The sequence below is a fragment of the Saimiri boliviensis genome, chromosome 8 (assembly GCF_048565385.1).
Source record: "Saimiri boliviensis isolate mSaiBol1 chromosome 8, mSaiBol1.pri, whole genome shotgun sequence".
Taxonomy (NCBI): Eukaryota; Metazoa; Chordata; class Mammalia; order Primates; family Cebidae; genus Saimiri; species Saimiri boliviensis.
Window position 1 is genome coordinate 108,446,132 of NC_133456.1, and position 26,706 is coordinate 108,472,837.

The 26,706-nt window shown below is 44.1% G+C and overlaps 1 protein-coding gene across 5 annotated transcripts in view; it reads left to right on the top strand.

The window, feature by feature from the left end:
- CCDC3 (coiled-coil domain containing 3) overlaps window positions 1-26,706 on the top strand; it is a 154,337-nt gene that overhangs the window by 54,549 nt on the left and 73,082 nt on the right. For 4 of the 5 annotated variants that reach the window (XM_074405028.1, XM_074405030.1, XM_074405027.1 and 1 more), the window contains one exon: window positions 15,985-16,159. In XM_074405028.1, coding sequence (XP_074261129.1) covers window positions 15,985-16,159 — 175 coding nt within the window. Of the gene's footprint in view, window positions 1-12,704; window positions 13,301-15,984; window positions 16,160-26,706 lie in introns of those variants that run through there. The other variant, XM_039478968.2, reaches the window with a different exon arrangement.

A 26,706-nucleotide genomic window follows, 5' to 3' on the forward strand; every position in this document is an offset into this window, starting at 1 on the left:
TCCCTTCCTTTCTTCCTTACCTTCCTTCCTTCCCTCCCTCCCTCTCTCCTTCCCTCCCTCCCTCCATCCTTCCCTTCTTCCCTCCTTTGTTCCTTTCTTCCTTCCTTCCTTTCTTTCTTCCTTCCTCTTTCCTTCCTTCCTTCCTTCCTTCCTTCCTTCCTTCCTTCCTTCCTCTGTTCTGTTCTTGATGGAGTCCCACTCTGTCACCAAGGCTTGTCACCAAGGCTGCTATGCAATGGCGTAATCTTGGCCCACTGCAATCTCTGCCTTCTGGGTTCAAATGAGTCTTCTGCCTCAGCCTCCTGAGTAGCTGGGATTGCAAGTGTGTACCACCACACCTGTAGAGACAGGGTTTCACCATGTTGGCCAGGCTGGTCTTGAACTCCTGACCTCAGGTGATCCACTCACCTTGGCCTTCCAAAGTGCTGGGTTTACAGGTATGAGCCACCCGCCCGGTCATCCATGCCTTTTTCATCTCCTTAAATCTGGAACAGTTAATAGGGTCTTTTATTGATTTTTGTGAACTTGACACTTTTGAAGATTACAGGCCAGTTATTTTATAGAATGTTCCTCAATTTGTGTTTATCTGATATTTCCTCATGTTTACATTCACAGTTTGCATCACTGGCAGGAGTATCACAGAGGTTCTCATATGTTTTATTAGCTGGCAAAAGAGTCCCGTGTGCTCTGTTACCATGATATTTACTTGGATTACAGTGGTATCTGCCAGAATTCTCCATCTACAATGTTGTTCTTTTTCTCTTTGTAATAAATAAATATTTTCTTGGGAGCTATTTGTAACTACGTAACTATCTCTAAACTGTTCTAATTATTCATTTCTGTATTTACTACTGTGAATTCATGGTTTTCTATTTTATTCTATGGGTTATAATTCATTATTAATTTAAACACATCACTAGGAGGCCCTTTAAGGGTGTGTGTGTGTGTGTGCGTGTGACAATTCCCAGTTGTTCTTTGAACACTCCCTTTTTGGCACAAAATGTTTGTGGCTATTCAGAATTTTCATGTCCACTCATCATCTACTCTCTGAAATCACCTATTTCTCCAAAGAGTCCTGGTTCCTTTTAATGGACAATGATATATAGAAACCAAAATCTGGCTGCTAGGTGCTCTCATTGCTTTTGGAGTATTACTGCTCCTGGACCTTCTTGGTGGACAGAGCTAGGAAATGTGTGTGTGTGTCCCAGAAGTCTTAGTGTGGTTTTAATACTTCTGAAAATTTTAATAACTTCTGAAGGATGAATGTGATAAATTTACCAAAAAATTTGGAAATTATTTATACTCCTTTACACTTAGTTTTGTGAATTTTGAATATAAAAATGTTAAGTTTTTCTTTAATTTTTTTGGCAGCAATAGAAAAAATGTTTTTCTTTGTGACATTTTATTAGAATATTTCAGTTTTTAGGTTTGGGGTACACATGCAGATTTGTTATACAGTTAAACTTGTGACTTGGTGATCTGGGGTACAGATTATTTTGTCGCCAGGGTACTAAGCATAGTATTCAACAGTTTTTTTTTCTCTTCTGAACCTCTCTCTCCTCCCACCAGTACTATATAAGCATTCATTCTCTTTTCTCTACAACCTCGCCAGCATCTGTTACATTTTGACTTTTTAATAATAGCCATTTTGACTCATGTGAGATGGTATAACTTTGTGGCTTTGATTTGCATTTCTCTAATGATAAGTGACATTGAGCATTTTTTCATATGCTTATTGTCTGCAAGTATGCCTTCTTTTGAAAAGTATCTGTTCATTTCCTTTGCCCACCTTTTACTGGGGTTGTTTTTTGCTTGTAGGTTTAAAGTTCCTTATATATTCTAGATATTAGACCTCTCTTAGACATATAGTTTGCAAATATTTTCTCCATTCTGTAGGTTTTCTGTTTACTCTGTTGATAGCTTCTTTTGCTGCGCAGAAGCTCTTTAGTTTAATCAGGTTTCATCTGTCAATTTTTGCTTTTGCTGCAATTGCTTTTGGCATTTTCACCATGAAATCTTTGCCAGTTTCTATGTCCAAAATGGTATTTTCTAGGTTATCATCCAGGGTTTTTATAGTTTTAGGTTTTATATTTAGATCTTTTATCCATCTTGAGTTGATTTTTGTGTATGGTGTAAGGAAGGGGTCTAGTTTCAATCTTCTGCAATAGCTAGCCAGTTATCCCAGCACCATTTATTGGATAGGGAGTCCTTTACCCATTGCTTATTTTTGCCTGCCTTGTCAAAGATCAGATGGTTGTAGATGTATGGCTTTATTTCTGGGCTCTCTATTCTGTTACATTGGTGTTTGTGTACCACTGTTTTTGTACCACTACCATGCTGTTTTGATCACTGTAGCCTTATAGTACTGTTTGAAGTTGGGCAATGTGATTCCTCCAGCTGTGTTGTTTTTGCTTAGGATTGCCTTGGCTATTTGGGCTCTTTTTGATTCTATATACATTTTAGAATAGTTTTTTTCCTAGTTATGTGAAGGATGTCATTGGTAGTTTGATAGGAATAGCAGTAAACGTATAAATTTCTTTGGGCATTATGGCCATTTTAATGATATTGATTGTTTCTATTCATGAGCATGGAATGTCTTTTGATTTATTTGTATCATCTCTGATTTTTTTTGAGCAGCCATTTTGTAATTCTCATTGTAGAGATCTTTTACCTCTCTGGCTAGCTGTAGTCCTAGGTATTGTATTCTTTTTGTGACAGTTCTGAATGGGATTGTGTTCCTGACTTGGCCCTCAGCTTGAGTGTTATTAGTGTATAGGAATGCTGTTGATTTTTGTACATTGATTTTGTATCTTAAAACTTTGCTGAAGTTGCTTATCAGCTCAAGAAGTTTTTGGGCAGAGACTATGATATAGAAGCATAGTCTGTATGAATCATGGTCTTCAGAATCATGTCTTCTGAAAACAGGGATAGTTGGACTTCTTCTCTTCCTATTGGGATACCTTCTTTGTGACAGTTTTATAGATGAGAATTTCTAAGACCAAGTGAATTGGTCGAGGAAGTCCAGTTGCTTGACTGTTTTATTACCTGATTCATCCATGTTTTCAAATATAGTAATAGTTATTATTTTCTGTTGATGAGTGCTATTTAATTGCAAGTCACAGTTTATTCATCTACCTGTGGATGGACATTTGGGTTGTTTCCAGTTTTGTGCTACTACACAGAAAGCTGCTATGGACATTCATATATGAGTCTTTGTATGGGATATGGTTTAATTTTCTCTAATATGTACCTAGGAGTGGAATGGCTTAATCATATGTTTAACTTTTTTTTTTTGAGACGGAGTTTCGCTCTTGTTACCCAGGCTGGAGTGCAATGGCGCGATCTCGGCTCACCGCAACCTCCGCCTCCTGGGTTCAGGCAATTCTCCTGCCTCAGCCTCCTGAGTAGCTGGGATTACAGGCAAACGCCACCATGCCCAGCTAATTTTTTGTATTTTTAGTAGAGACAGGGTTTCACCATGTCGACCAGGATGGTCTCGATCTCTCGACCTCGTGATCCACCCGCCTCGGCCTCCCAAAGTGCTGGGATTACAGGCTTGAGCCACCACGCCCGGCCCATGTTTAACTTTTTAAACAGCTGTCAAGTTGTTTTCCAAAGTGGTTTTACCATTTGTATTTCCATGAGCAGTGCATGAGAGTTCCAGTTCCTCCATGTTCTTGATAACACTTAATATGGTCATTATCTTTAATTTTTACTATTCTATTAGATATATAAGAGTATCTCATAATGGTTTTGAGTTTCACTAGTGACTAATAACTTTGAGTGCTTTTTCATGTACTTATTTGCCATTCTTATCTTCTTTGATGGGATGTTTTTAAAATCTTCTGCCCATTTTTTATACTGGGTTGTTTGTTTTCTCATCATTGAGTGGTGTTTTTCTTTAACCGAGTCTTGTTCTGCCACCCAGTCTGGAGTGCAGTGGCATGATTTCAGCTCACTGCAACCTCCACCTCTTCAAGTGATTCTCTCGTTTCAGCCTCCTGGGTAGCTGGGACTACAGGCATGCACCACCACAGCCTGCTAATTTTAGTATTTTTAGTAGAGATGAGGTTTCACCATGTTGGCCAGGCTGGTCTTGAATTCCAGACCTTAGGTGATCCACCCACCTCGGCCTCCCAAAATGCTGGGATTACAGGTGTGAGCCACCGCACCCAGCATCATCATTGAGTTTTGAGAGTTGTTTGTGTATTCTGAATATGTATCCTTTGTCAGATACATGCTTTGTAAATATTTTTTTTTCCAGTCTATGGCTTGATATTTCATTCTCTTATTAGACATGGGACGTTTTAATTATGCCTAAGTTTTGTGTGACTCAAGTTAGCAGAGGTTTTCTCTTAGATGTTTTATAGTTTTAGGTTTTATATTTTGAGTTAATTTTTGTGTACAGTACTAGGCATGGGCTGAAATATTTTTCCCTCAATTGTTCTAGCACCATTTGTTCAAAAGTTTATTCTTTTTCCAATAAATTTCCAATGAATTATCTCTGCAGCTTTTTAAATAATCAGTTCTACATATATATGTAGGTTTATTTCTGGATTTCTTTCTGTTCCATTGACATAGATATTTGTGTTTGCACAAAATCACACTTTATAGCTTACTATAGCTTTAGAGTCGGTCTTGAAATCAGGTAATGTTACCCTTCTGGTTTTGTCTTTATGTTCTAAGTTGTTTTTAGCTACTCTCAGTTTTCCACATTCCATGTAGAATTTTGAATATGCTTACTAATTTTTATCAAAAAGTCCACTGGGACTTTTATTGAGCTTGCGTTTAAGTTGTAGATCAGTTCAGTTAGAATTAACATGTTAACGATATTGAGTCTCCCAGCCTATGAAAAAAGTATGTATCTCCATTTTCAAAATAATTTGGTTTCTCTCAGTAATGTTTTGTATTTCTCAATGTATAAGTCTTTTACATATTTTATCAGATTTATTTCTAAGTATTTCATATATTTTGATGCCATTGTGAATGGTATTTTTTTTTAATATCAATTTCCAATTGTTGTTAGTGTAGAGAATACAATTGCTGTTTGTATATAAATCTTGTATTCCACTTGTTAAACTTGCTTATGAGTTCTGGTAGCTTTTTCGTAGATTCATTTGAAATTTTTTTTTTTTTTTTTTTTTTTTTTTTTTTTTTTTTTTTTGAGACAGAGTCTCACCATGTCACCCAGGCTAGAATGCAATGGCATGATCTTGGCTCACTACAACCTCCACCTCCCAGGTTGAAGCAATTCTCCTGCCTCAGCCTCCCGAGTAGCTGGGACTACAGGTGTCTGCCACCACATCCAGCTAATTTTTGTATCTTTAGTAGAGATAGGGTTTCACCATGTTGGCCAGGCTGGTCTTGAACTCCTGACCTTGTGTTCCACCCACCTCGGCATTCCAAAGTGCTGGGATTACAGGCGTGAGCCACCGCGCCTGGCCTGCATTTTCTAGATAGATGATCATGTCATGGGTAAATAGAGGTTTACATCTGTTTTTTTTTTTTTTTTTTTTCTAATCTGGATGGTTTTTATTTTATTGAATTATTGTACTGTCTGGAACCTCCAGTACTATGTTGAGTACACGTGATGAGACTGAATGTCCTTGTCTTGTTCCTGATCTTAGGGGAAAGCACTCAATCTTTCACATTAAGTGTAATGTTAGCAGTAGACCGCATAGATGCTTTTTATCTGGTTGAGAAAGTTCCCTTCTGTTGCTAACTTACTGAGCTTTATCAAGAATTCTCTTTTTGTAAGCATATATTTCAAAGACTTGTGGGACAGACAAAAGTGTATATCCACACACAAATTCCCATGCAACTATATTGATTTCTGTATCTATTATTAAAATCTATGAATTCATATTTCAACACCACAGGATCCATTCTAGTTTTCTTCCTTTCCATATATGTGACTCCCTTTTTTTGATAGTGAGAAAACTGGTTTCCATCCTCCTTCATATATTTGCTTATTTGATCAACCTCTTGTGCGTAACCATTCTCCCATCACTGCTCCCATCCTATAGCTCATGCCATGCCTTCCACATCACACTTGGAGTCTGGTGCTCACTGCATTGCTGCTGCCCTCCCCAACGTGGACATCCTCATTCCCCTACTTGGCCTCTGACTCCCTGGCCTGCAATGCTGGTCTGTATGGACACTCATCTCGCCCTAACCATGCTCTGATTCTCTCAACTGGGTCATGCCCTTTTCACGTGCAAGTCCCTTGGACTTGCTCATGCACTGACATCCTTGTGGATGTTACCCCTATTGGCTTCTGAAACCCATGCTGGGCTTCATGCCTGGGAGACCAGTCTTTATCCGACACTGAATCTCTGCAAAGGTTGCCCTCCCACATGGCTAACCCCATGACAGGCTCCTGCTATTCAGGGACTCTCCTTTGCCCTTGTTGGGCTCTGACATCCCGTCATGGCCACTCCTCTGCACTGATGCCCTCCTCACCCCTGTGGCTCTTACCTGCCATGGGAAGCCCCGTAGAGAAGCTCCTCTTATTTTGCATGTCTCTTCCATCTCTTATCCTGCCCCAGCTTGAAGACCTAACTTCCATGGCCACAGCTAGACTTTTAGAGCTGAGTTTTTCAGGAAGAGTTAGGAAGAGAAGAAGAAAGAGGAAGAACTCACTCATTTATTTTTCATGACTAACTTAGAATATTTTTCTACATAACTCAGATGTTTTTCACTGTATTTTTTATTAAGATTTCAAAACATTTATATTAGGCAGAAAGGGCATATGTGACAGTCCTTGGTCTATCTTTAGGGGGGTGTAGCTTCATTGTTGTAGAAGCATCTCTTATAAGGCAATTGTAGCCATAATTAAGGTCAACTAGTGGTATAACTAAGGTCAAAGCTCAGTATGTCCAGGGAGACAGCTACACACTATAATCTGGGAGGAAATAGCCCAGACACTCAAGAAATTGCAAGACTTCCAATGTATGTCAGCAGACTCCAGGCAGAACCAAAGTGGGCAGGATATAATACTAGTTTTGTCAACAATTCTTGTTTTGATGCATTTGAGAGTAAAAATGTATTTCTAGAGGTGGCTCTATTAGCTTAGTTGATTGGTTGACTAAAATCTGAATTCAATGGTGGCCTCTATTCAATGAGGTTGAGATGCCAGAGCTTCCTTGAAATAATGTAGAGGCAGGAATCCAAAGGCTTAGGGAGTTAGGAAGGTTGAACTGAATGCTTGATGTGTGACCTGTACAGCCACCTCCCAGCTACGTTCCACAAGATGACCCAGAGAAATATTTCCTTCACGACAACAATAAATATATTAATGAAGGGAGTGCTGCGTCCTTGAACATCTCTGTGGTTTCTCCTCTTTCTAGAAAAGTTATGACTGTAGTACAGGATGATGCCATTGAAATGGGTCCCCAGATTTCAAAGGAATGATGGAATTCTAAAGTAGCAGGGGCCAAGCGGCAGGGCTTAACTGTCAAAGGCAAGGTAAGTACCTTTCCCATAAAGGTCAGGAGGGGCATACTGGTATTCAGAATGTTTGATTGGCAGAGATCTTTAACAGTGGATAGTTGATCATGATGTCTCTTGAAACAAAATATATGGGCAGTGTGCTAGTGTAGTGCCTGATCTGTGTCACAGGAACTGAAGCCCCTTACCCAACTTTTAGACGTAAGTAAATTTATAGACACAGAGCCTTTTGACTGAAAGGTAAGCCAGGTGCCCTTGAGGAAGGACCCTGAACCATTGCCACATGCATAAATCCTCCTCTAAGACTTCTCCAAAGGGACCAGAGTTGACAACTGACAAACACCCACATTTTCTCTCTCACCCATGGGTGATGGCTTTTATTGTTGGAAGGGATAAGCAGAAGCTCCTAGAACTTTGATTTCTACCAAGAGAATAAATCAGAAGCAATATTGCATCTTTGAGGGGATTGCAAAAGTCGCTGCTGTCATCAAAGACTAGAAAAAAGTGGTAATAGTTATCACATCTCCATTGAACTCATCATCTGGTCTGTGCAAATGGCACACGGGTCTTGAAGAATAGTGAGGACTACTATGAATTGAATGAGGTGGTGTCCTAGATGTAGTTCGTATTCTAGCTGTTGTCCTAGATGTAGTATCTTTCCTGGAGCAAATTGATATGTCTCCCAGCATTTGCTTTGTAGCTACTCACCTGCCTTTTATTCCTTACTGATTTGCAGGGATTGCCAGCAACATTTGCATTTACCTGTGAGGGCTATCTGTATACTTTCAGTTTTGCCTCAGGCTATGTCAGTCCTCCTGCTCTCTATCGCATTTATTCTGCAGAGATTTTGACTGTCTTGACATTCCACAAACCATCACATTGGATGACCTCATGGATGACATTATGATGAATGGATCTGACATTCACAAAACACCACATACTTTAGAGGCCTTGGTAAGATATAACGTGGGAGATCGACCCCACAAAAATTCAGGAACCTGCTACCTCAATGAAGTTTCTGGGGGCTCAGTCGTCATTCCTCTAAGGTGAAAGGAAAGTTGCTGGTCCTTGGATGATCCACAATGGGAAAAGAGGAAAAATGTGTGTTTAGCCTTTTTGTATTTAGGAGGAAACACATGCCACATTTAAATGTGCTTTTGGATTCATCTGTAGAGTTACCTGTCAGGCTGCCAGTTTCAAGTGGTGTTGAACAAGTTCTGAGAAGTCTCTGTGGCAAGTTCAGGCTGTGTCCAAGCCATTGTATCACTTGAGCCTTGTTATCCAGAAGCTCCAGTGATAATAACGTATTTGTGGCAAATAGGAATGCAGTATGGAGTCATTAGCAAGCACTGAAAGGAAAATTACAGCACCAAACTCTAGGATTTTAGTGCACATCTATGCCTTATTCTGAATATGGCTATTTGCCTTTTGGAAAATAGCATCTACCTTGCTATTAGGCCTTAGTAGAGATTGAATGCCTAACAGGGGTATGCTGGGTGACCATGTGATATGAACTTCTCATCATGAACTGAGTGTTGTTTGACCCTCCCAGACATAAGGCCATGTGTGCACAGCAGCAATTTATCATCAAATTGAAATGGTGTCCAAGAGACTGGGGTTGGGCAGATCCAGGTGGCACAAGAACATTGCATGGGCAAGTGGCTTAGATTCCTTTGACTCTGAAGGTACTTTGTCCCTTCCACTCATATGGTTTATGGCCTCTTTGGGATACTTCTTATGACCAGTTGAATGAGGATAAATGACAAGACTTGTTATTTCATCTGGTTTGCAGATTTTTCTGCATTACACACAGGTATTACTCAGTTCCACTCAGGGGTGATCCTGAAGGACGCTGGTGAAGAAAAATGCTCCCAGTTGATAGAACTCTGAGCAGCAGACTTCATTGAATGCCATGTCTAGACTGAGAGATGGCTGGTAGTACAAATGGACACTGATTCGTGGGCAGTTGCCAGTGGTTTGGATGGCTAGGGACCTGAAAGAAATCGGATCAGAAAATTGTTGACAAGGACATCTTGGGAAGAGGTGAATGAATGGACATCTCACAATGGTTACCAGAAGATATTTATGTTTCATGTGAATGATGACCCAAGTGCATTCACTGGAGGGGAAGTTCTTAGTGGTTAGGTGGGAAATTCATGTACTCAGTGGGTATCAGTCTCTATTCTTGGCCACTCTAGTTCCTTCTCAATAAGCCCATAAACAGGGGGTCCATGGTGGTAGGCATAGAGGCTATTCATTGCCTCAACAATGTGGACTTTCTCTTACCACGGCTAGCCTGGCTAACACTACTGCTGAAAGCCTAATATGTCAACAATGGAGGCCAACATGGATCCCCTGATATAGCCCCATTCACCTGGGGAACTAGTCAGCCCTCTATTGGCAGATTGATTCCACTGGACCTTTTCCATCTTGGGGTGAGGGGAGGGCGGTCAGAGATTTATCCTCACTGAAATAGACACATTCTGGACAAGGATATGCCTTCCCTGCCGTAATGCTTCTGCCAGGAGCACCATCTATGGAACTCACTGGGCACCTTACCCACCATCATGGAATTTCCATGGTGATGTTTCTAATCAATGATTCCCATAGCATTGCTTCTTTCTCAGCAGTGAAGTGCAGCAGAGTCTCAAGGCCACAGAATTAACTGGTCTTACCATATGCCCTGTCACCTGGAAGCAACTGGGCAGATTCTGGAAAGTGTAACTGCTTAGTGAAGACTTAATTATAGTATTATTTGGGAGTCACCACACTGAAATGATGGAGTCCATCTTAAAGTGTACTGTGTGCGCTTTGAAATAGAACGTCCATCCACCCCACAGCCAGGACATATGGGTCTTGGAATCAAGAGATGGAAGTGGCTCACGTCACTATGAAACCCAATAATTCTCTCACAGAATGTTTGTTCCTCCTTCTGGCTACCTTGAGCTCTGCTTGCTTGGAGGTCTTAGTCCCCAAAGGGGAACTGCTCACCAGGATACACAGCAATGGCTCCATCAGGAAGAGAAACACAATCAGCGAGATCTGCCAGATCTTACAGAGGCGAAAGCATGACCGATGTATCGGCTGAATCCATGAGGACCATTTCTTGCAGGTGCTCACTTCTGCAATATACATTCTGGGTAGTACTGGAAGAGTTTCGATTTTGTCAAGTTCAAGTTTTTACAAGAAGAGAAAAAACAGCCATGTATGCTGATTTTATTTATTTGCTCATCGATGTGGAAAGAAAAGTCAGGGCTTTACAGTCAGTGGGGGTAGACATCTTTTCCAGGCCTCCAAGGCACTCGAAGATGCAATTAATAAGAAAAACTTTCTTAGTATCTTATCTGCCTAAGTTACAGTATAGGACTAAAATAGAGGAGGGATTCTGGGTGACGCAAAATTAACATTAAGTCAGTTGCACACTCTTTGAGCCAGCGCTGGTGATTCTGCCGAGAATTTGCTCTGTGAACATCGTGGTTAAAGGGCCGACCTGTGTCTTTAGAGCATTTCCTATATTTGGCTCTATTCCAAGTGTTATAGTTAAGTACATGGACTCTGGAGTCTGATTGTGTGTGTGTGTGTGTGGGGGGGGGGGTGGGTGCTGAATCCTGGCGCGGTCACTTTGCAGCTGTGTGATCTTTGGTGTCAATTAACCTCTCTATGCCTGTTTCCTTATCTGTAAAACGAGGACAATAGTTATATCTACTTCCAATGTTGTTTGGAGAATTAATTAAAGATGACATATGTGCAGTCCTTACAACAGTGTTTGGCTCACGGTCAACAGTGAATACAGTTTAGCAATTGTTTTTGTAACTTGGCGATGTGTGCTCTGAGTCTGCCTGCCAGGAATATAAGCCATTTGGGATCCCTGCTCTCTTTCTCTAGCAGACCTGCAGAACACCTGCTAAATAGACCTTACAGACTCAATCCTGCATCCTCTCCCACCTCATAGGGATCGGAGATTCATATGTTGAAGTGCTAACTTCCAAATGTGACTGTATTTGGAATTAGGGCCTTTAGGGAGCTAATTAAATGAGGACATAGAGGTGGGGTGATAACCCAATAGGACTGGTGACCTTATTAGAAGAGGAAGAGACGCCAGAGCTCACTCTTTCTCCATCACACGCAGAGAGAAGGCCATGTGAGGACACAGCCAGAAGGTGGCTGTCTGTAAGCCAGGAAGAGAGGCCTCACCAGTAACCAGCCCTGGCACTTGAACTTTGAACTTCCTGCCTCCAGAACTCTGAGAAATTAGTGTCTCTTATTTAAGCCACCAATCTAGAGTATTTTATTATGGCAGCCCTGGGAGACTAATAGCATTAGGAAATTGCATTATTTAAATATTCAGGACAGATGTGGTGGCTCACGCCTGAAATCTCAGCACTTTGGGAGGCTGAGGTGGGAGGATCGATTGAGCCCAGGAGCTTGAGACCAGTCTGAGCAACGTAGCCAGACCCTCCCTGTCTCTACTAAAAACAAAAAATTATCCGGGTGGTAGTGTGCTTGTATTTCCAGCTAGTTGGGAGGATGACCTATTATCCACCTGAGCCCAGGGGAGGTCGAGGCCGCAGTGAGCCCTGATCGAGCCACTGTACTCCAGCCTGGGTGACAGACAGAGACCTTGTCTCAAGAAGAAACCAAAAACCAAACCAAACAAACAAACAAAAAAAAACCTGTTGCCTTTAGAGATAAAGATGGAACTGTGGAGTTTGAGTATCCTCAAATTCACTCATTGATGTGAAAGGCTGTTTGGAATTTACTGCTGCATGTATTTCTTAGGTGTATAGTGTTCAGAAAATGGAAGTAGGGATTATGTAAACCATCTGGGTTTAAGAAAATCAGGACCAAGTGATTGCTTTTTGGAATCTTTTATCAAAGCTTTTCTAAGATCTTCATTAAATAAGTAGCAAATCTGAGAGAGCACAAGATCTAAAAAAGTTTTTCAGCCCACACTGAATTTCCTAGTTAATCTCTGGGAAGATAGTCAGATTTGGTTTTTATGTATTTGTACTTTGAAATGCAGAGAAAATGTCAAAACTTAGTAATCGTCCAAATTAAAAGTCATTCTTTTATGAGTGCCTTGCGTTTGCAAACAGGTTTTACGCCTGGCAAGCTCGGACCCCGTCCATAGCGGGGCGCCAGGAGACGGCTGGGCCTCTGTCCCCAAGTCAGGGCTGGGTCCCGGGCGTTCCCGCCCCAGCCGGCGCCGGGACCGCCCGACTCCCCGCCCCTCCGCCGCCCACGCCCCAGCCGCAGGGGGCAGGGCGGGAGGCGGGCGCCCGGCGTGTCCAGTCCCCCGGAGCCTTTTAAAGCGTGGCGCGCCGGAGCCGGGCACGCGGAACTCCGCGGCAAAGATAGTGGTTCGCCCAGCTTCCCGGGAGCGGTGCGAGCAGCCAAGCGCCTAGGGCTGCCCTTCCCAGGCCGGCGGGCTTCCCGGGCTCCCCGCCGCCTCCCCGTACGCCCCGGGAGGGCCCGGCATGCTGCGCCCGCTGCTGCTCGCCGCGCTCTGCCTGGCTGGTCCCCCGGCGCCCGCGCGCGCCTGCCAGCTGCCCTCCGAGTGGAGGCCCCTGAGCGACGGCTGCCGCGCCGAGCTGGCCGAGACCATCGTGTACGCGCGGGTGCTGGCGCTGCACCCCGAGGCGCCCGGCCTCTACAACCACCTGCCCTGGCAGTACCACGCCGCCCAGGGGGGCCTCTTCTACGCGGCCGAGGTGGAGATGCTGTGCGACCAGGCGTGGGGCAGCATGCTGGAGGTGCCCGCCGGCTCCAGGCTCAACCTCACCGGCCTGGGCTACTTCTCGTGCCACTCCCACACCGTGGTCCAGGACTACTCCTATTTCTTCTTCCTCAGGTGAGCCCGGCGCTGCCGCCACCTCTCTGCGCCACCTCCCAAGGTCGTACTGTAGCCAGGCCGGGAACCCCGGGGCGGCCTGTCGGTGCCCAGTGAGAATGCGCTTGAGGCGCCTCCGGCATGCCTTCCTGGCTCTCTCTTGCTCCGTGTGACTTCTCTACAGACACCCTGGCTACTCCTGCTTAAGGCTGTTCAAAAGACAGGGAGGGTTTCTGTGCCTTGTACACAGAAAAAAGAGCATTGCAGGCAAAAGCTCAAAGCGCGCTCCAGCAGTCCCTGTGACTCTGGTTTTCAAATTGGCCTCAGTGGGAGCAGATTGGGACGGTGAGAAAAACAATCTCTGAAATCAGTCTGCAGCTGGCTTTTTGGCTCTGCCCTTTCTAATCGTGATTCTGAGTACATTTCTTTCACCTTCTCAAGAACTTCCATAGCCTCACCTGTGTAAAGTGAGAAGCAGGGCTGGTTGAGCGGGAAACGTAACTCATGCAGAGCACCTGGTGCAGGGTAGTGGCTGACTAGCTGTCCGCCCTCTCCTCTTCCCTCTCAAATGCCAAGAGGTGAATGGTGTGGAACGCAGTCCAGCATCGCTTCATTATCTCGTATCAGCTGCCAGGTTAGATGAAATAGCAAAGGTTTATTGGGGGGTAGGGGATTCTGCTGCGGGTAAAATCTTGGGTCACAGCGCTTTGCGGAGTGGAGAGGTGAACCAGGCAGGAGGTCCTCTTGATTCTAGACCACTGGAATCTTCTGAAGTTCCGTCAGCGTTGGCCTGTGGTCGAGATGGAATGCATCTACGTAAGAATTCAGTCAATTCTCATTGACTACTGAATTTTTCTGAAATTTGAATAGAGCGCTCCAGGTAGAACTCGAAATTCTTCGGTTGGCTTCAGTTGAATTTGGAGAGGGATATAAAACAACTGAGGAAAGCATCAAAATGGAATCTAACCTATATATCAAGAGGGTGAGTGAATTAATTCTCCGTTGTGGAGGTCGGTAGTAGCTGCAGTTTTCCCAGTCTGTGAAGTAGCACTAAGGATATTTGGAACGAGGCTGACCTGGGTCTGCAGATTCACTTTTAGCTGGCATTTCTCTGAGAAAGAAAACAGTTCTGCAATGTGGTGTTTGTAAGTGCATGGCAACACGTGTTTTCCATATTGAAGCCAGAATACCTAAGTTTAAAAAACATGTCTTGCTTTGTGTTGGCTTGAGTGGTTCAGCTAGATTAAGTTGACTTTTTTTTTTTTTTTTTTTTTTCCCAGGGAAGTATAGTTTCTAAATAAAGCCAGCCAGGACTGAGAGTGCCCTTCTCGATATAGAGAAACTTAGGGTTTCATGTTTTTAATTAGGAAAAATTCTGAGAACCCATCTATAAAACTGTTCAAAACCAGAACTGTGTTCTCCAAAGAAAAAAGAGACCAAGTACTTGAGCAGGCTTTTTAAAGAAATTTTTATCATGAAACACAGTTTGTCCGATGGTTCCGTGGTGCTCAGCCAATTCTCATCTTTTTTGCTCTACCGTGTTTACACAAGTTAGGGCAGAAATACAAAGATAGAAGTCTGACGTTTTTATTTCACAGGGCTGTCTTGCCTTGGAGTGTGTTAACAACTGCATACACATCGTTCTTCCTCTGTTATTCTGGGATCCACTGAGATGAGACGGGGCCTCTGGTCAGTATCAGGGGTGAGGGTGGCCGTTGAGTGTCACTGGTGAGCGCTACGTGTCCTTTTTGTTTTTAGAGTGGAGTGTAACTTTCATCTCTTCTTGACTTCTTTAAGAATCATTCTAATTGATTTATGCCAGGCCCTGTAAATATGTTCACTAATGTGTACTGCAGTTACTTCGCACTAAGTGCTTCATTTATTTACGTTTTTGATGCCATCCCTATGACATCACCAAGAAAGTAGGCAGTATTGTATTCTTTAAAAAAAATTTTTTTTAGTGGGATGGGGTCTTGCTATTATTTCCCAGGCTGGAGTGCAATGATGTGATCTCGGCTCACTGCTACCTCCACCTCCTTGGTTCAAATGATTTCTCCTGCCTCAGTCTCCCGAGTAGCTGGGATTACAGACACCTGCCATCACACCCAGCTAATTTTTTAATTTTTAGTAGAGACAGGGTTTTCACCATATTGGCCAGGCTGATCTTGAACTCTGGACCTCAGATCATCCATCTACCTTGGCCTTCCAAAGTGCTGGGATTACAGGCATGAGCCACTGCACCGGGCCAGCACTATATTCTTTATGCAGATTAGAATACTGAGGCTTAGAGGAGTTAAGATATTTGTTTCATGTTATATAGCAGATAAATACCAATGACAGAGCTTAAACCGGGGTCATTACAGCTGACTTTCCTTTCACCAGGAAATAAGGAATACTAAATGAGGAGGAAGACCTTTTGGGGGACTTGGAAGACAAATAGACAAACAGGCACCATACACATACTTTCCCCCATGCTTTGCTTAAATTTAATTTTTGGATACTTGAAGGATAGACTCATGTAGTGTGAGACAAAGAAACAATTAGAAGTAGTAACTGTAGTAACTTCTCTATTGAGAGCCATGCCAGACATTGATGTGAAATTGGCAAGCCTGCCACAGTTGTCTCTGACTCTTGATTGAAGCTGGTACACCCTTGACTGTCTAGTCTACATGTCTGCCTTTTTTTTCCCCCCTCTTCTCCATTAGGATGGATGAAAATTATAACCTCTTGCCTCACGGAGTCAATTTCCAAGATGCCATCTTCCCAGACACTCAAGAGAACAGAAGGATGTTTTCTAGCCTTTTCCAGTTTTCAAACTGTTCCCAAGGACAGCAGCTGGCGACTTTCTCCAGTGACTGGGAAGTCCAGGAAGACAACAGGGTAAGAATTGGCTAAATCTTGCACCACAGCAACACAATAGCATAGCAACATCTTGTGTGAATTTTGTGACCAAAGGAGTCAAGAATACTCTTCCGGGCCAGGCACGGTGGCTCATGCCGGTAATCCCAGCACTTTGGGAGGCCTAGGCAGGCAGATCTCAAGGTCAGGAGTTCAAGACCAGCCTGGCCAACATAGTGAAATCCTGCTTCTACTAAAAATACAAAAAATTAGCCAGATATGATGGTGGGTGCCTGTGATCCCAGCTACTCGGGAGGCTGAGGCAGGAGAATCACTTGAACCCAGGTGGCAGAGGTTGGAGTGAGCAGAGATTGTGCCACTGTACTCCAGCCTGTACAATTGTGTAAGACTTCGTCTCAAAAAAAAAAAAAAAAAAAAAAAAGGCTCTTCCAAAAGCCCAGACCAAAGAGTATTATCCTATCCCCCCTCTCTCTCCTACTATTCCTCCTTACCTCCCAGCTGTTAAAAAACACCACTCAGGAACTTTGGATTCCTGAAGCTTTACTGTTTGATAAGGAGTTCTTCCCAAAGTATGAGAACAAGAGGGAATGAAAGCAGCCTCAGTTTCTCCTCTGCAGAACACGGACAATAGTAGCAGCTGAATCAGGCTGGTCCAACCTGCAGCCCAGGACAGCTTTGAATGTGGCCTCACAGATTTGTAAACTTGCTTAGAATGCTATGAGATTATTTATTTATTTATTTATTTATTGGCTTATCAGCTGTTATTAGTGTTGGTGTATTTTATGTGTGACTCAAGACAATTCTTGTAGGGCCCAGGGAAGCCAAAAGATGGGACACCTCTGATCTTTGTCAGAGGGCTGATGCAATATGACTTAAATATGTAAAAAACATAAATATGTAAATCTCTTAGCATCATGCTTGAAAGAGTAAGTGCTGAATACATGGGAACTGTTCTGACTGTTCTGACTGTATGATTGTTATTGACAGCATGGGTCTCTAAGGAATTGTCGTAGAGGAAAGGAAGCGTGCTGAGGGGAATGAAGTGAAATTGCTGTCATAGCTACCACTTCTGTGAGTGATGGTTAACTATAGCTGATAAACATAGAGGTGCAGGATGGCCACGGTGGTTGCAAAATGTAAGGGCTAGGATCATTTGGGGAGTGAGAGAGTCTTCTGGATCTGGGCCAGATGCCAGAGGTGCAGGAAAATGTTGATGATCACCACTTTTCCAAAGCAGTGGACATTGCCACAACCCAGCTGGGATGATACTGGGGCCACGTGAGTCTAGGCCTGCAGGGCAGTGACCCGTCGCTTCCAGTCCTTGATTGAGGACATTTTTAGGGCAACGTGACAGATGGCTGGAGAGAGAGTTCTGATGGGGGTATCATACGGAATTAGGCCTCTTTCTTTTGTCATTATTGAATCCATTTGCACATGTTAAGAGACTCCCTTCTTTCCACCCGTCATGAAAGGTTTGAGGGAAGGGTCTTTCTCTTGTCTGGTGGGATGGCCTAGGGTAGCTGCCTTGTTCTTCTGAATCCCCTTACTGTCTTTTTTATGTTGTTTTCCTTCCAACTGTTATTTTAGGTTCAGGGAATACCTGTGTACGCTTGCGATGTGAGTAAGTTTCATGCCACTGGGGTTGAAATTGTTTCATCTGATTGTTTCATCACCCAGGTACGAGTACCGTACCCGAGAGGTCGTTTTTCCATCATCCTCACGCTCCTCCCATCCTCCACCCTCAGGGAGGCCCCAGTGTCTATTGTTGCTATCTTTGTGTCCGTGTCTACTCAATGCTTAGCTCGCATTGTAAGTGAGAACATGCAGTATTTGGGTTTCTGTTCCTGCGTTAATTTGCTTAGGAAAATGGCCTCCAGCTTGATTCATGTCGGCAAAGGACATGATTCAAACTCTGTTTAAAGGGAGATTCAAAGCGAGCTTTGCCCAGAGCTCCCTGTACCTGGAGGCCTTCTTCATGCTCTTGCACAGAAGCTATTCCTGTGAAGGGCAGGTACGTCCAACTAAGGGAAATGGTTTATTCTTCTTTGACATATACCTGTAATCCCAGCACTTGGGGAGGTGGGTGGATCACTTGAGGTCAGGAGTTCAAGAACAGCCTGGCCAATATGGCGAAACCCCATCTCTACTAAAAATGCAAAAATTAGCCGGGCAGGGTGGCGCATGCCTCCAATCTCAGCTACTCAGGAGGCAGAGGCAGGAAAATCACTTGAACCCAGGAGGCGGAGATTGCAGTGAGCCAAGATCGCACCATTGCACTCCAACCTGGGTGACAGAGTGAGACTCCGTCTCAAAAAAAAAAAAAGGTTGATTCCTCAACGCTACCCTACTTAACAGCAATCTAGACTTTTCTAACCCCTTCCTGATGATTTGCCAGAACTTTCTGAAAGCTTGTCTTATATTTAGCTCCCAGCATGGTTCCAAGTACCTGTTTTTTTCTTGCTTTTCCCGTTTTTAATCTTTACTGTTGCCCACTCCATGTTGAACTGGACCCAGCAAGTCTAAGCCTGAGTGTCCCAAGGCCGAGTCACTCTTAGTATCTTCCAAGTGAAATCTCCTTTAGACTGGCCCTTTTGTTCTGCATTTTGTGGACCCTTTGCTTATATGACTAGATGATAGATTGATGCCAAGAGATGAGATATTATTCTGAAAATATTTGAATAGGTCAGTCCCTAAAAATTTAAGCTACATAGCTTTTAAGCCTGGTGGTCACATAATCTAGCTACTAACATTTTTCTGGAATTAGATTTTTTCCATCATTTGGGAAAAACAAAACAAGAACAATAGGACCGTGGAGAATTGTTTTAGTGTGAAGGCAGCTTTATTTCTGTTGATCAGATGTTGATCTTGGGGGAGAATCCCTTTTTCCCTTCCCTTGAATCACCCTGGCCTCTTAGATAACACAGTGTGGGAGCATTCCAGCCCCAGAGGAAGAGTGGAAACTTGAGGGGAGGAAGAGAATTATTTCACTTTGCTGAGCTGCTGTGTAGCAGAATTTAGTTCAATCTGGGGGACCCTGCACCTTTCCAGACCTCTGCTTGTGCCAGTTCTATTCCCTACCCACTTGAAAAGGGACCACATCAAAGCTACACGAAATTGGCCCTTTATGGATCGGGCGCGGTGGCTCACGCCTGTAATCCCAGCACTTTTGGAGGCTGAGGTGGGCGGATCACTTGAGGTCAGGAGTTTGAGACCAGCCTGGCCAACATGGTGAAACCCCGTCTCTACTAAAAATACAAAAATTAGCTGAGGATGGTGGCATGTGCCTGTAATCCCAGGTACTTTGGGAGGCTGAGGCAGGAGAATCGTTTAACTTGGGAGATGGAGGTTGCAGTGAGCTGAGATGGTGCCCCTCGAGATCCAGTCTGGGCAGCAGAACAAGACTGTTTCAAAACAAACAAAACAAGAAAAACTAGCCCGTTAGTTTACAATTGAATTTGAAACTAAAATTGACTCTAAAGTTTTATGATGCTCCCTGAGATTTTTGCATACCCTGGAGTAATTAAAATAGTTGTGAATTATTGACAACTACTTGCATCTTTCTTTTTTTCTTTTTCTTTTTGTTTTGTTTTGTTTTTGTTTTGAGATGGAGTCTTGCTCTATAGCCCAGGCTGGAGTGCAATGACATGATCTTGGCTGACTGCAGCCTCCAAATCCTGGGTTAAAGTGATTTCTCATACCTCAGCCTCCTGAGTGACTGGGATTACAGGCCTATACCATCATGGCTGGCTAATTCTTGTATTTTTACTAGAGAGGAGGTTTTATCAGGTTGGCTAGGCTGGTCTTGAACGCCTGACCTCAGGTGATCTGCCTGCCTTGGCTTCCCAAAGTGCTGGGATTACAGGGGTGAGCCACCGTGCCCAGTCCACTTGCTTTTTTTTTTTTCTTTTAAAAAAAAAAAAAAAGCTTTAAACTTTTCTTTTTCTGTGGGAAGGTAAGCATCAAATTATCCTACCCAGGATAAATATACCACGTTATGTCAGAAGCAGTCAACATTGTTCCTTAACCTTAGGAGGGACCAGAATTGTTGTTATAATCACCCTTTTATTTCCAGTGAGAATAGATGTTAGACTTCTGTTAATCAGAAGACACTAACACTCCACATGCTCTAAGAGCGGTTATGAAGGGCCTGGGACTTTGCTCAGAAGACTGTTAAGTGCCATGTGTTCCATTACAGAACCTGCAGGCATCCCGTGTGTGCCTCTACTGTCTATGTGCTGTTGTTTTGTTTTTGTGTTTGAGATTGAGTCTTGCTCTATCATCCAGGTTGGAGTGCAGTGACATGATCTCGGCTCACTGCAACCTCTATCTCCTGGGTTCAAGTGATTCTCCTGCCTCAGCCTCCCAAGTACCTTGGATTATGGGCACCCGCCACCATGCCCAGCGAATTTTTGTATTTTTTGTAGAGATGGGGTTTCATCATGTTGGTCAGGCTGGTCTCGAACTCCCAGCCTCAAGTGATCTTCCTGCCTTGGCATCCCAAGTTCTGGGATTGCAGGTGTGAGCCACCATGCCCTGCCTCTAGATGCTGTTGATGCTGCTGTTCTTGAAGCTTCCATTCCATTTGGGTGTGGATCTGGGCTATAGTTATAAAGACCACATGTCATTCTCTTCCCTGATAGTTCACACTTTCTCTGCGTTGGTGGATCTGGGACTTGAGAGTGGATTTGGAGTGTAGGGGGTGGAAGAGGAGGAAAAGCTTGTGGAGGGCAACTTTTGCAAAACGTATGCAGGGCGACGTTCAACTCGGTCCTTAGGAACTCTTGGGAACTCTTGGAAACTCCTTGGAAAGAACGCTCTGGTTCCTTTCCAGCGCCTCTTCATCTTCAAATATCCCACCCACACATTAGTAAATAGCAACATGATCTTTCTTTCAAAAGCTGCCAGGATGTCGGCAGTGTTAGCAAGTGTTCAGCGCCTCTCTCATTCGGTGTCATGGTGTTAATAGGACTTGGGTGATTTCCTTGGCATGTTGGAACATCCCCCAGATTTACTGGCAGGATTCTCTCCACACCAGCCAAGGACATTTTTCCTTCCTCATTTCTCTCTTGCGGGACAAGGATAACAGTCCAAACAGAATCGGGATATTTTTCCCTCTCTGCCAGTACTGTCCCCTAGGACCAAGTCCCAGACTGACCCAGACTCACATAAAATGTCTGTCATACGATGTCGTGGGATTGAAAGAAACTCTGCGGAGCTCTTGCTGCCATTTTCTTCTTTCTTCTTTTGGAGGTGGGAAGAAGGATGGGGATGTTCCTCTTCTCGCAGCCGCCCTAGAAGGACTGTAAACTTTTAATCAGAAGATCTCGATTGGCTCTGCCAGTTCTGGAGGAATGACCTTGGGTCGATCCCTTAATTTTTCACAACTTCAGTTTTCCCTTCTGAAAAATAGAGCCTAGAATGGATAAACTGTCACAGGGTGCTGTAAGGACCTGCATAGAACTTTTGAAAGCACTTTTTAGAGTGATGCAAAGGCTTAGTACTGGAGACTGAATCTCCTTCTTCTTCTTCTTTCTTCTTCCTTCTTCCTTCTTCCTTCTTCCTTCTTCCTTCTTCCTTCTTCCTTCTTCCTTCTTCTTTCTTTCTTTCTTTCTTTCTTTCTTTCTTTCTTTCTTTCTTCTTCTTCTTCTTCTTCTTCTTCTTCTTCTTCTTCTTCCTTCTTCTTCCTTCTTCTTCCTCCTACTCTTCTTCCTCCCCCCTCCTCCTCCCCTCCTCCTCTTTCCCCTCCTCCTCCTCTCCCCCATCCTCTTCCCCCCCCTCCTCCCCCCCTCCCCCCCTCCCCCCTCCTCCTCTCCTCCCCCTCCCCCTCCCCCTCCTCTTCCCCACCCCTTTTTTTTTTTGAGATGATGTCTCCTTCTTGTCACTCAGGCTAGAATCTTGGCTCACTGCAGCCTCCGCCTCCCAGGTTCAAGCAATTCTCCTGCCTCAGCCTCCTGAGTAGCTGGGATTACAGGCGCCTGCCACCACCTGGCTAATGTTTGCACTTTTATTAGAGACAGGTTTTCACCGTGTTGGCCAGGCTGGTCTCAAACTCCTGACTTCAGGTTCTGATCATTCTTAAGTATCGCTTTAAAAACTACATTAAATTTTTTTTTTTTTTATTATGCTTTAAGTTCTGGGGTACATGTGCAGAACATGCAGGTTTGTTACATAGTTATACATGTGCCAAGGTGGTTTGCTGTATCTATCACCCTGTCATCTACATTAGGTATTTCTCCTAATGCGCTCCCTCCCCAATAACCCCACCCCCAGCAGGCCCTGGTGTGTGATGTTCCGCTCCCTGTGTCCATGTGTTCTCATTGTTCAACTCCCACTTATGAGCGAGAACATGCCGTGTTTGATTTTCTGTTCCTGTGTTAGTTTGCTGAGAATGATGGTTTCCAGCTTCATCCATGTCCCTGCAAATGTCATGAACTCATCTTTTTTGTGGCTGCATAATATTCCATGGTGTGTATGTGCCACATTTTCTTTATCCAGTCTGTCATTGATGGATATTTGGGTTGGTTCCAAGTCTTTGCTATTGTGAACAGTGCTTCAATAAACATATGTGTGCATGTGTCTTTATAATAGAATGATTTATAATCCTTAGAGTATATGCCCAGTAATGGGATTGCTGGGTCAAATGGTATCTCTAGTTCCAGATCCACGCGGAATCGCCGCTCTGTCTTCCACAATGGTTGAACTAATTTACACTGCCACCAGCAGGGTAAAGGTGTTCCTATTTCTCCACATCCTCTCCGGCATCCGTTGTCTCCTGATTTTTTTAATGATCGCCATTCTAACTGGTGTGAGATGGTATCTCATTGTTTAAAACCTCCTTTTTAAACAAAAATTTAAAAAGGTGCCTGCCGCTGTCCAGGGGAGTCCCGAAACATCCCATGGAAGAGTGGCAATAGCAGTAGTGATGGGGGTTTGCGCTGGAGATGGGAATGGATGAAGGGAAAGCTATCTTGTGTACTGTTTTCTTTCAACATAATTGATTGTGTTCTGTGCAGGGATCCCATTTAAAAATAGAGTGTATTGGATTATCAACAGATAGCACACTCGTGGGAGTTCTCCACTCCCTCTGACACCCACCGACCCACCCATCTGCTCCCCAGCTGCCCTCCACATAAGTAGGCAGTGTTACTAGTTCCTTGTATAACCATCCAATGGCGTTTAAAAATTATTATTTCAGTAAGTTTTGGGGGAACGGATGGTGTTGGGTTGCTTGAATAAGTTCTCTAGTGTCAGTCTCTTTGGTAGCTAGGACTACAGGTGTGTGCCACCATGCCCAGCTAATTTTTGTATTTTTAGTAGGGACAGGGTTTCCCCGTGTTGGCCAGGCTGGTCTCAACCTCTGGGCTGATCTCAGACCTCAAGTGACCTGCCCACCTAAGCCTCCCAGAATGCTGCAATTGCAGGCATAAGCCACTGCGCCCATCCTGTGTGGTTTTAACTGGCATTTCCCTCATGGCTAAAGATGTCAATCATCTTTTCATCTGCACATTTACCGTCTGTATGGCCTCTTTGGTGAAATCTTCATATATTTGGCTTTTTTTTTTCTATTTCTTTTCATTGGAGCTATGACTAGAAACATTCCCTTTATAGGATGTTGAAAGTTTTCAAACTGTTTTTATTTATTTTATTATTTTTTATGTTGAGACAGGGTTTCACTCCCATAAGCCAGGCTGGAGCAGTGGTGCACTCTTGGCTCACTGCAACCTCTACCTCCCAGGCTCAAGTGATCCTCCTGCCTCAGCCTCCTGAGTAACTAGGACTACAGGTGCACACCACCACACCTGGCTAATTTTTGTATTTTTAATAGAGATGAGGTTTCACCATATGGCCCAGGTTGGGCTCGAACTTCTGACCTCAAGTGATCTGCCCACCTTAGCCTCCCAAAGTGTTGGGGTGACAGGCGTGAGCCACCACTCTGCCATTTTCAAACTCTGCTTTGCAGCAGTGTTAAGATGGATTAGAGAGACAACTGTTAAGCTACTCATAGCTTTAGATTTCTTTTTTCAATTCTACCGAAAAACTTTGAGACCTATAGATTTTTTGATACATGTATATACTATTTTATTTATTTATTGAGACAGCTGTCACCCAGGCTGGAGTGCAGTAGCACAGTCTTGGCTCACTTCAACCTCTGCCTTCTGGGTTGAAACGATTTTTGTGCCTCAGCCTCCTGAGTAGCTGGGATTACAGGCACCTGCCACCATGCCTAGATAACTTCTGTATTTTTAGTGGAGATGGGGTTTCACCACGTTGGCCAGGCTGGTCTCAAACTCCTAACCTCAAATTATCTGCCAGCCTTGGCCTCCGAGAGTGCTGGGATTATAGGCATGAGCCACCATGTCTCGCCTAGCCACAGATTTTTTGTTTTTTCTTTTTTTCTTGAGATGGAATCTTGCTCTGTTACCCAGGCTGGAGTGCAGTGGCACAATCACGGCTCACTGCAACCTCTGCCTCTCAGGTTCAAGTGATTCTTTTGCCTCAGCCTCCTGAGTAGCTGGGATTACACGTTCACCTAATTTTTGTGTTTTTAGTAGGGACGGGGTTTCATGATGTTGTTCAGGCTGGTCTTGAAATCCTGATCCTGTAATCTGCCCGTCTCAGCCTCCCAAAGTGCTGGGATTGCAGAAGTGAGCTACCATATCCAGCCGATTTCTTATTTAATTACAGTAAAAAAGCACGATACGAAATCTACTCTTAACAAAATTGCCGGTATTGTTAACTGTATGTACACTGTTGTAGAGCAGATTTCTAGAACTTACTCATCTTGCACAACTGAAACTCTATTTTGCTTCCCTTTCCCCATCCTAGCCCTCACCTCTCCAACCCCCGGCAAGTACCGTTCTTTCTGTTTCTGTGAGTTTCACTGCCTGAGATCCCTTATGTAAATGGAATCATGCACTATGTGTCTTTCTATGACTGGCTCATTTCACTTAACTTAATGTCCTCAATCGTCCTCCAGGTTGTAGCATGCGACCATGGCTGTCTGTTTTAATTGGTGGTAGCTCACTTCTGTCTTTTATTTTTTGAGATAGTCTCGCTCTGTTGCCAGGCTGGAATGCAGTGATGCAATCTTAGCTCACTGCAACCTCTGCCTCCCGGGTTCAAGTGAGTCTTCTGCCTCGGCCTCCCCAGTAGCTGGGACTACAGGTGTGCGCAACCACACCCAGCTAACTTTGATATTTTTAGTAGAGACCAGGTTTCACCATATTGGTCAGGATGGTCTCGATTTCTTGACCTTGTGATCCGCCTGCCTCGGCCTCCCAAAGTGCTGGGGTTACAGGCGTGAGCCACCGCACCCGACCGCTCATTTCTCATTTTTATCTCATGGATAGTCGTGTGGTGTCACCACAACTCACCTTCTCCATTGTAAGTCACAGGGGACGGAATCTGGGAGTAACTGAAGTCAGAGCTTCGTAAATAACTGGGACTTCTCCCACAGACGACGTCATAGATGCCCTCAGTGATAGCGCCTGTGCCAAAAAGTCAGCAGTCAGCCTGTGAAAGTTCTCACCCTGCCTAGTTGAAGAGGTTTGACTGAGTGGCCTCATTCTTCCTGAATTCTTCCCGCTCTTCTTGTAACACTAAGTTTACTCTTCAATCCCCCAAGCCTTTCCAGAGAGCCTCTGTACACGATATGCTCAGGTGGATTCAAAAGGATGGTGGGCCGGGCGCGGTGGCTCAGGTCAGTAGATCACCTGAGGTCAGAAGTTTGAGACGAGTCTGGCCCACATGATGAAACTTCGTTTCTACTAAAAACACAAAATGTAGCTGGGTATGGTGGTGAGTGCCTGCAATTCCAGCTACTTGGGAGGCTGAGGCAGCAGAATTGCTTGAACCTGGGAGGCGGCCGTTCCCGTGAACTGAGATCACGTCACTGCAACTCCAGTCTGGGCAACAGAATGCATCTGAAGAAAATAAGAAAAAGGATGCTGGGCCAGATGCAGTGGCTCACATTTGTAATCTTGGCACTTTGTAAGGCTGAAGCAGGAGGATGGCTTGAGGCCAGGAGTTCGAGACCAGTCCAGGCAGCATAGCAAGATCCTGTCTCCTAAAAAAAAAAAAAAAAAAAAAAAAAAAAAAAAAAAATCTGTCATTCTTAAAGAGAGTGTGCGCATTGTCCCCCAGAGAGAGTCCTCAAGCCAGCCTTCCTCTGGCCTCATGAGGTAATCTAATGCTAGGGTCATTGTTATGGAAATGTGCTATGGTACTAGACGCAAAGCTTGAAAGAGTCTTGCATTCTGAGGGTCTCTCACTCTAGGAGATAGAAGTTTCTGGGTTCTGTTCCCAAAGTCCCCCGCAGCTGTTTGCTTCATTGAATTCACTCTGTGTCTTGTCCCCATGCAGACATGGGTTCTGAATATGTAGACTGGCTCTGTAGGGTCTAGGCAAAGAGGCATGACAGGTTCGTAGGATCTCTGGCCATAAAGCTGTGGTTTTAAATAGGAAATGATCATTGATCTCTCCTCTGTCTTGGAAACAGAAAGTCTGCTACTCTCTGAGCTCTCCAGGTGGACCTCTTAGCTCATGCGCACTTCTCTAGGGAAGTCAGT